The 10738-nt window shown below is 40.1% G+C and overlaps 1 protein-coding gene across 1 annotated transcript; it reads right to left on the reverse strand.

Moving 5' to 3' along the window:
• Positions 1 to 1199: 1199 nt before the first annotated feature.
• On the reverse strand, positions 1200 to 9439 carry ddx52 (DEAD (Asp-Glu-Ala-Asp) box polypeptide 52). The gene is made up of 15 exons (XM_080435282.1): positions 9341 to 9439; positions 8291 to 8540; positions 7919 to 8049; positions 7100 to 7285; positions 6846 to 6989; positions 5961 to 6072; positions 5788 to 5860; positions 5449 to 5652; positions 4910 to 5000; positions 4694 to 4816; positions 4207 to 4357; positions 3749 to 3824; positions 3394 to 3465; positions 2286 to 2588; positions 1200 to 1836 (listed from the first exon to the last, which is right to left on the reverse strand). The coding sequence occupies exons 1-15, from the start codon at positions 9425 to 9427 to the stop codon at positions 1767 to 1769; spliced, it is 2073 nt and encodes a 690-aa protein (XP_080291408.1). The 5' UTR covers positions 9428 to 9439; the 3' UTR covers positions 1200 to 1766.
• Positions 9440 to 10738: the final 1299 nt, after the last annotated feature.

Below are 10738 nucleotides of genomic sequence, written 5' to 3' on the forward strand. Positions count from 1 at the left end.
ACATCCCTTGTGTAGAGGTATGGAAACTATCAGTGACAAGTCAATACTTGACTTGGAATTTAGATGCAGAAAATGTTCCCACGGGTGCTTTCAAGGTTTCAAACCACAAACCTTGTGTTTACAACATATTTCCCCAGCACCACAAAAGCATGGAAGACACTGGTGACATGGATGATGATTGGTCTGTAGTTGTAGCCTACAGGTTTTTCATCGTATCCGCAACGTCGCTTGGGTGTCGGAAAAAGACATCTGAAAGCTTTAATTTTCAATCAAAAATCATATTCTAGCATGCTCCTCAGTGAAGTATTATAGCTAGTGCAAACTTAGAATTAAGATGTGAGGCTGAGGTTTTGAACTCTCAATCTCTGCTTTAACAAGCACATGTTTTACCACTGCATTCTGTGTGATACCCATCGTCTTACATGCTCTTCATTTAAGGATTAGAGCCAAAGTCTCTATTTGTAAAAAGATTTTTCTTGGGGCATTATCTGCTTTACTTGACAGTGAGTTGAGAGAAATTAATGTCAGGAGATAGTTTGGGAATGAGTCTGTCATGCAGCAAAGGGCCTCAGGTCGGATTCGAACCCAGGCCGGCTGCCGAAAAAGATTAAACCTTGATATATGTACTCTATCAGGTGAGCTACCAGAGTACCAAACTTTCACTTTCAATAAAAAATCAACACAGGCACAGTTTGGCTATTTTTTTTTTACTACAATATTATAGTATGTAGTATGAGATCAATCTTTTGTCGACGTAAGAAAGCGACATGTCACAATGTGAGCTTTATTCTTTCTTTTCTAAAGATTTTGATAGCTATCAAAGAGAAGCTGTGGTCATAATACCACACTGTTACAGAAAGTAGTTGAAAACCTTATCCACACGTTTCCTAGGGAGCTTACTGGGTAAAGGGTGTGTGTGAATTACGGGCATCACTTCCTGTCAATTTAATGTGGGAACACCTTTTTCATAGTTTTGGAACTGTGGTCAAAAACTATGACGTGTATATTTTGAGATACTGGACTTTCGAATCAATATTAAAACAAAGAAACGTTTTGAAATATTTCACTTCATGTACAATGAATCTAGATTTGTACTGTTTTGAATGACACCCTTTCTTTTCTTCCTCCCTAATCTTGTTTGTATTGTTAATTTTTACATGAAGTCTAAACCATTCTTATCTAATGTTTTCAAGCCCGTCTACAAAAGAAAAATATTGTTTATTACATTTTCGTAAATGTACATTTCAGAGGTATCCAAACCAGTTACATACAACTTTAATGTTCAATACACCCAAACACTCAAATCGTTAAATATGTTTTCTAATGGAGAAAAATTATGAACATTTATTTAAGGTTTTACTGGTTTTGAGATTACTCCAAATTGCTGTAGAGTGTGTACTGTTCTGTGTAGTTTAGCTATCAATAAAATAACACTTGGTGGAAATGTTTCGATGGATGAATCAAATTTAAATTATACAAGAACACTGATACCAAAACTATTGAATAGGACAGGAAATAAATGTAACTGTCACTTTTTCACCATCTCCATCAAAAGCATTTATATTATTCTATGCAGCATTGCGTGTTGACAGGTTATTTGTGTCCATTCATTATCAGATAGCTAACCATGTGTGTTGCCTTGTTACTCTTACATGTGCAAGAAGGGAAACACGTGTCTGATGTCATTATAAAACAGGTCTAAAGAGTTCACCACACAAATATGGAAATCAGCAGTAGAATCTTCATGTCTGTCTTCTTCCGTAACTTCAGGCTGTTGGTTCATTCTGCTTTTTTACACCTTCCAGCTTCTTCTTCTTTACTTTTTTCACAGGGGAGCTGGGACAAAAAAAAGGTACAACTACAGTATATGCATTTTGGCTTTGAAAAATTATCCATAGTTATGCCATATAAATCTCAGTTTCCCAACAAATAAAAGGTCTGTGTTGAAAGCAATACAAGAAAAACTGAATTAATTGTCTTCTACTAGTAGGCGTGTGTATGCATGAGTTGAGGGGGTAGGGGGGTTGTCATATTTTGTGTGAATTTTGTGAGGCACACTGTTCTGTATGAAGTGTTCTGCTGTATGTAAATGTTCACCTGCCATAGCCATGAACAGGCTCCAAGAACACAATTAACCTTCGAGTTATTTTGCCATGTCATTTTAGCTTAAAGATAAAATTAAATAATACGTATTAGGAGGTAAACAGTCTCGGGTGCACATTTATACATAGGTGCATAGCTTGTGTGTGTGCCCTGATTGTGAGCGTGTTTTTATAAAAACTTACTCTTTCAGGTTGGCTCCTGTCTTAACCGATACTTTCTTCTTCTGTTTGTCTGTTGCCCCTGGCTTCTCTAATGTCACTTTATTCATCTTCTCTGCGTCCTTCTTCTTCTTCTTCTTCTCCCTTTTCTTCTGCCCGTCTGATTTTTTAGGTGTCTTTTCTCCACTCTGCAAACCCTCTCCTGTGCTTTCCTGTCCTTGCTTACGTTTCCTGGGCTGGGTGGGATTCTTCTTCTGCAGGAAACGTGGCGTTGTGCAAATGGTGCTCCTTTTGGGAGGTTTCTTCTGAAGCTGTCGCTTCACCTTACTGGACACAAAAACAACATACGGCCCAATTAATGCAGGTAGGTGAGATCAACTACCGTCTTTATACCTTTCAAGCCGGGGAAAGCATTGTGTTGCTCTAGCTCTATCTATCTCTCTCTCTCTGTATGTATTTATAGAGAGAGAGATAGCACAACTAGTTTGGACATTTGTGTTTGGTAGATTATTTCACTATTGTAACAATGCTTCTTGGCAATAACTTTTATACAGTTGGACCTTTGCTGCGTGTCACTCCCCATCTCGCTCTCCCCATTTCCTGTCAGTCTACGGTAATTGGTACCCTATTAGTAAGGAACAAGCATTTGAGGGATGAGCAGCGCAACTGATTATGTGGGTTACGCCCATGAAAACAGCTTATTTTGTTGTTGCTATCTACTCTTGTTTTAGATTTTCCTACCCCAGGTGCCAGGGGTTTCCTACCCCAGGTGCCAGGGGGTTCCTACCCCAGGGGCCAGGGGTTTCCTACCCCAGGAGTAAAATGGTTTTACACAGTGCAAGAGTTGTTAGTTTTTACGGCATGGCTCTTTAGGACGCAAGACACTTAAAGGAGTAGTTCACCCAAACAATGATTTATTTTCTATCACACACTCCACGAAGCCTTGAATTCAATTTTTTTTTTTTTGTCACATTCCAAAGCCAATAATTTGATGATCGGCAGAGTCTCCTAAATTATTGGCTCAGGAATGGGACAGAAACAAATAAATCTAGATCTAGAAACAACAACTAGATGACTGACATCTGACCCCATCTTGTTTAACCAATCCCAATTCTCTGTACAGGAACCTTACCTCTTCGTCTTCTTGAAACCCACAATGTAGTCAGGCACAGGACAGCCAGCTTGCTTCATTACATTGCCGATGCTGTAGAAGAGGCCGGGTCCCACAGACAGAATAGACAAAATTGTTAGTGAAAGGGTAGGAAATAGCACCAAATGAGCACATTGCATTCCTGTTTTTTCTGTTACAAAAGATTGGCAAGTTTCTGTCCAGTTTGATTTGAACGAACTCAGTCAGTAAAATATGAAACACCTGCACATTGTGCACAACACTAGTGGCTATGGGATACATTTCCATGTTGACTTTGTCAGGACAGCAAATCTCAAATTCAAACAAAATGGCCAATGGTGTGTAATATCCTGTGTACCTGCGCAGTAGTGGCTTATCGTTCTCTGTGAAGAAGGTGATGGCCTTCCCCGTGTGTCCAGCTCGACCAGTACGCCCTGGAAAGCAGCATGTACAGACTTTAGTCAAGTCAATTTTCAAAAAAGGACATTATCATACCTACATTAGGTATAGGTACCTACCTATGTTGACACTATTTACACTAATAAATGTTGCTGTAAGCACCAATAACACATTGTTTGGTGTATTTTTCATGTCGTCATTAATATTTTTACTACAATATATTTAATAATATTTTAAGGCTATATGTCTGATTATTAAATATTGCAAAAACGTCATAATTACATAAGTACAAATGATCTGCAAATAATAAAAGAAAACAGATGAAACAGATAGAGCATGAAACATTGACAGAAAGAGAGGGAGAGAGAAAGACTAAAATATATTACAAATACATATAATTACAGAAGAGGAACTAACCAATCCGATGGATGTATTCAACAGAGCTGGTGGGGAAGTCATAATTCAGCACCATGTTGACTCCCTTGAAGTCGATTCCTCTGGCAAGCAGTGCAGTGCAGATCAAGACCCAGATCTTCCCTGAGCGGAAACTGTTGACAACGTTGTCTCTCTGGGAGACATAGATATAAGAAAGACAACTATCAAGTATCAACTTACACTTGAAAAAAAATCATGGCTCAAAATGACCACTATTGCTTATGAAAACTTGATGACGTGGTTATAATTTGCAACTGGTTCAAGTCAGGTACTGTTAGTAGAACACATTTTAAGGGCAAGATCTGGGGAGGCCAGACGACTTAATATAATTTCCTTTACCAATGCTGAATGAACGCCTGAATATCCACTGCCTTTTTTTTTAAAACCAATGTTGTCTAATCGTGTGTCAAGTCCAACACAGTATGTTCAACATGAGTACCTGTGCAAAGTGATTGTAATACACTTGTACCTGCTGCTGCGTGCGGTCTGCATGAATAACATCTACGTTGATGCCTTCGTACACCAGTTCATGGAACAGCTCCCGTGCACGATCTATCGACTGTACAAACACCAGCATGGGAGGCAGGAACCCCTGATAAGAGAGCAGTAGATTGAACAAGATGGTCAGAGAGAAAATCTTCTCTCGCTCTCTCTCAGTTAATCACATTTATAAAAAGTTGCATACCTTTTTGACGATGTTCCTCATGGCCACGAGTTTTCCGTTCTCTGTCCCCACAAACAGCAACTCCTGCTCCACGGTTTCCACCGCTGCATTCCTGAGAACACAGATTATTCCGATTATTTATGTAAAATAAAGATAACACCGTAATGTAGAGTGTAAATCTCTGACCTCACAACGATTTGATTCAATTACAGTTCTTTGGGAAATTATTAAATGCATCATGAAATCCCTAAAATCACCATGATTCTATATTGATTATGTCGATTGAATTCACTAAGGAACTGATGATTTGGAAGATGTGATAAATTCACTATTTCATACTATTTTATTTTGGCCAGAAGAAAAAAATGTGTCTAATCGACAAAATGTCCATTTTGTCTAATCGACACAGTTCAGACATTAAATATAGCTCAATGTCCTTATCAAGTGTCTCTAAAATTAGGGACAAACAGTTAAGAAATATAAAGAGTCATTCCAACTCATCTAAAATATAGTTTAAAGAAAATGGAAACCTAGTGGATGCAGAGAGAGGGCTGTGCTACCTTTGTCCAATGTTGACAGAGACCAGATTGTCCAGATTTAGACGGCACCACTGTGCCACGTCTGCAGTACAGGTGGCACTGTAGAAAGCCCTGCGGACCTTGGGACTGGTACAGGCCTGGAAAATTGTGGCAAGCTGGTCTCTGAACCCGGATTTACCATCTTCGAAGAGCTTGTCAGACTCGTCCACTATCAACCACTCCACACTGACAGCACACATACACACACACAAAAAATAAAAACACAAAGTCAAACAGACAAACTTAATGAACCAAATATTTCAGTGAGCATCTGTACTCATTTGTCTTAAAGACAACACACACACTCCACCCAAATGTCACCTGCTTAGGTCTATTGCTGGAGGGTCCTGATTGAGGAGGAAGACGAGTCTGTTTGGTGTGCTGACCAGAATATCTACACGGGACAAGAATGAGAACGAGGGAGTGAGAGACAAGAGTGAGAAAGGGGCAAACCGAGGACAGAAGAAAGACATTGGCATCTTCTGCAATCTCACCGTATTTTTTGTTTGACTGTGGCCCATATTTCTTGGCTGCGATGGAAGCCTTGTCAATGATGTGAACTCTGAACCCCAGTCCCTCTGACAGACGAAGCAGCTCTCTGTGTGTCTAGAGATGTAATGATAAAAAAAGTAGTAGGTGTGAATGTGTGCGCTCATGTACATGCTAAACAAAAAGAATCACGATCAGTTGAAACACCAGCTGTATTTCACTTGCGTCACAACTCTGCTGTTTAAAGGTTTCATGACGTTCAGTTTTACCACACATTAAAAGTCTTGTCATGGTCCTTCAAACGTGTATAAAAAGTTAACAAAAAATTCCACTCTATTGATCCATGGCAGGTGTTTTTCTCTCACATTTCTAAAGCCTTTTCAACTGCAATGAAAAAAATAATCTTTGCCTGCGGGTGTCGCTGGTGAGGGATTTTGCCTGTCAATCATCGCCTCTGCTCCGCCCCCACCAAAGGAAAGGATAGGGGAGGAGAGGGGCGAGGAGGAGAGTGGGCGGGATTAATCGGCTGTGACCTCACTGCTGAAGGGCCAAGCTCAGATTACTTTTCAGCCTAATTATTCAGAAAACCCCAGACCACAGAAAATCCACTGAATGTTCAAAGTTCAGATTTTTTTGGTGTAATTGAGGTCATAAAACCCCCAAAAAAACATAAAAAAAAGTGAAAATGAATGTCATAGAACCTTTAACTGAGAAATCATTAGGCATTGATTGACATCTGAATAAATTCAAGCATTTTGCAGCAATGTTTCTGGCAGTAAAAAAAAAACAGCATCGACATCACTTATACCTACTGTTGATCACCCTTCAACTTTATGTGAAAAAACAAATAAGATACACTTATGATGAGTGAATGCGTGTGTGTTCTATACCTGACTGGCCAGTTCTCTGGTTGGGGAGATGATAACCGCTCTGAAACCCAGGTTAGCTGGTTGCTGCAGATGAGCTAGAAGAGGGATGCAGAAGGCTAGAGTCTTCCCTGAGCCAGTAGGAGCACATGCCAGCAGCTCACGACTCTAACACACACACACAAGAACAGAGCATTTGATTATACATTACAAAAAAACATATTTTTTTTACTATAATATAGGAATGACAGATTGAAAGCATTTAAAAGTGAACTCACATGCATCATCAGGGGTATTGCCTGCATCTGTATGGGCGTTGGGGAGTTCAGCCCTGCGTCTTTCAGGTTGAGCACCACCCGCGCATTTAGACGGTACTCAGACTGCAGCTCCTCAAACGTGGAGATTGGGTCGGGCAAGTCACTGCCGTGTACATTTATGCGGTGCTGAGCACGAATGTGGTTCACCTGAATCAGTTCAAAAAGGCACAAACTCACTATTACTCACCAAGATCAGACAATGAAACATGTATTTAAACGGAGTGTCACATGCCGTTCTAATGGTTCACATGGACACTTGGACTTACTAAAAGCTGTATTTGTGTAGGACCATTTTAATTGCAGGATTGAAGGATTTTGTGCATGCAAGGTCAAAAAATACCATTCTAGCATTTATAAGCTTAGGTTAATCACCATTTGTTGGCGATTGATTGATTGATTGAAATTTTTATTAGGCAAAAGAATGTAAAACACCACAGTTACATTTATAATACTTTTGTCTAAAAGGTCCGACCCAAAAAGTTCTTGCGGACTTGTTTCCGTTGGGGTCCTTGAATTAATTTCATATACATGTATAGTAGCAACCAAACAGTTCAAATAATAAAAATAGAGAAAAAATACATGTACAAATTTAAAAGAAAAAAAAAGAGAAAAGAAAAAAAAAGAAAAAAAAGGGGGAGGGGGGGGTCGTCTGTCTACCGGGAAACTGGTACTACCTCCTCTTATGGCCACCAGAAAGATGAGTTTTTAGGGCTGTTTTAAATGAGCCCAGCGAACTGCATTTTTTGAGGGATGGGGTTAGACTATCAACAAGTCAGATACCTTTTCCTGGTGGAGATGCTTCAGTCTTTTCAGTGAGGATGTTTCCTTCCCATCCTTCTGAAGGGTTTTGGTCTTTCTGTCCAGAGAAGAGGTCCAAAGGATCCCAGAGCCCTCTGTCTCTCCCTGAGGGGCTTCATGTTGAAATGAAACCACACAAAAGCAGCTTCGTTATCTCTGAGAATACATTCTCAGAGATCACAATACAGGCTTTTGTGAACATGTTTCGAGTAGAAGAACTGTAGCTTTTATGTATAAAGATTATAGTCAAAACATTATGTTCATGTTTATATATATAAATAAATATGTTACTGACCACTGATCAAAAGCAAGTAAATGAACCTGAACTCCTTAAACACTGTGATTATACTTTACCTTCTGTGTCCACCTGGCTAGATTTCTTTTTCTTCTTCTTCTTCTTTACAGTTTTCTCCTCAATTCGTTTCCTCTTAACTCCTTCAGCTTCTTGTCCCACACCGTCCTCTTCATCCCCATCAATACCCACCTCCTCCTCCTCCTCCTCCTGTTCAGGCCTGCTTGGGGTTCCATTGATTGTCCCTGAGCCGAAGTAGTCGATTCCAGAGAGGAGATCCGAGGTAGCCTCCCCTCTTTTGGGTCTCGTCATCTGTGCAAAATATAACACATTAAGGTTTATAAAGTCTACCTCCACATGGGAACTAGTCCCACAATCAAACTCCTGAACTGTTAATCAGTGGTGTAAAGTAGCTAAGTACATTTACTTAAGTACTGTACTTACAGTAAGTACAATTTTGAGGTACTTCTACTTTACTGGAGAATTTCCATTTATCAATACTTCTACTCCACTACATCTCAGAGGCAAATATTATACTTGTAGTATATTACTTGTAGTATATTATACTTGTACTACAATCATTTGAAAACTAGTTACTTTGTAGATTTGGATTATTGTCACAAAACATACATTAACCACTTAAGCCCTATATACATTTCAGCCATTTGAAAATAGCCGATCTACAAGCTCACAATGCGGCTTGTAGATGTGCTCATTTCAGATTGTTCAGCTATTTCAGATTTTTATACATAACACCTTGTGAAATGGGACATTCTGCATAATGAGTAGGACTTTAGGTTAGTAAATTTTCATACCAATACTTTTGCACTTTTACACAAGTAAATTTTGAATTCCAGACTTTTACGTGTAACAGAGTATTTCTACTTTGCAGTATTGATACTTTTACTTAAGTAAAACATTTGAGTACTTTTTCCACCACTGTGCTGTTAATGACTGGTGTTAAAGAGGCACATCACTGAGTCAAAGGGCTGTTGACATCACGGCAGGATTTCGTGCTACTACAAAACAGCATAAAATAACCAACTTGTGGACATTCACAATCAACAGCCGTCTCGTTTTGACAGAGCAACAGTCGGACGTTCAAACATTACCTTAAAACGTTCGGCATCTTTCCCAAACCTCTTAAAATCAAACTTTGCTCCCGCTCCAAGCTTTCGGAACAAGTCGAAGGCGTCCATGGCTGCAGCGTGGTCTCTGTGTCATCAGAAGACAACATCCGCACCATCAAGCTAGGACTTCCTGTAGATAGAAGTGACCATGTCGCCCCCTGGTGGCTGGAATTAACCCCATAATTAACCCCATAATGGGTTACCTCAGGGCTCAATCAGTCTATTAGTTGCCCTCCAGGAGTTGGACCAGAGCTCCGTTCCTCCGCCACTCCACCTCGTTCTCAGCGAGAGTCAGAGATACCGTCTCATCCAGTTCTGTCCAGACAGACCCCTCAGCACCAACCCCGGGCTGAGACTCGATGTCCACACCTTAAAAAGAGGCAAAATACAGTGAGTGTGTGAGTGAGAGAGAGAGAGAGAGAGAGAGAGAGAGAGAGAGAGAGAGAGAGAGAGAGAGAGAGAGAGAGAGAGAGAGAGAGAGAGAGAGAGAGAGAGAGAGAGAGAGAGAGAGAGAGAGAGAGAGAGAGAGAGAGAGAAGCAGAGCTGCTCCATATTATTTCATTTTCGGTTATTCACTCATTTCATTAGGTTGTTTAGTGTTCACTTGTTTTCTGCTTAGATAATATACTGTATACAGTATGATGCTGTTACTGTATGTTACATGAATGCTTTGGCAATGTGAAACACATTTCATCATACAAATGAAGCTTTTTTTTTACAAATTTCAGAGAGAGAGAGCGAGCGAGAGCGAGAGAGAGAGAGAGAGAGAGAGAGCTGAAATCAATGGTCAAAGTACATTCAGGAGCAGATAAGATTAATGTCTAGAATATAGAATGTAGGCTATGTGGTTAACCAGAGCCCTCAGACATGAGCACCATGTAGGCTATGTGGTTAACCAGAGCCCTCAGACATGCACCATGTAGGCTATGTGGTTAACCAGAGCCCTCAGACATGAGCACCATGTAGGCTATGTGGTTAACCAGGGCGCTCAGAGCGCACCCCGTCTGTGCACACTGCACAAATAGGCATTCCTCATCAGCTTACTGGGCTCTGAAAAAGTGCATACTCAAAAATGCACATGCAAACAGGTTACATAGACGTGCATTTTGTTCGTGCACACACATGGAAACGTGTACACGGACAGACACACTTGCATGCATTGCATACACTGCATTAACGCACGCACACACACACACACACACACACACACACACACACACACACACACACACACACACACACACACACACACACACACACACACACACGTTTGGAAAAGTTTGCATTTTTTAAAACACAAATCTTCTGTTATGGGGTTCCCTGATAATAATAATAATAATAATAAACTTTATTTATATAGCACCTTTCATGACATAAATG

This window comes from Gymnoscopelus braueri (genome assembly GCF_963280865.1).
Source record: "Gymnoscopelus braueri genome assembly, chromosome: 8".
Taxonomy (NCBI): domain Eukaryota; kingdom Metazoa; phylum Chordata; class Actinopteri; order Myctophiformes; family Myctophidae; genus Gymnoscopelus; species Gymnoscopelus braueri.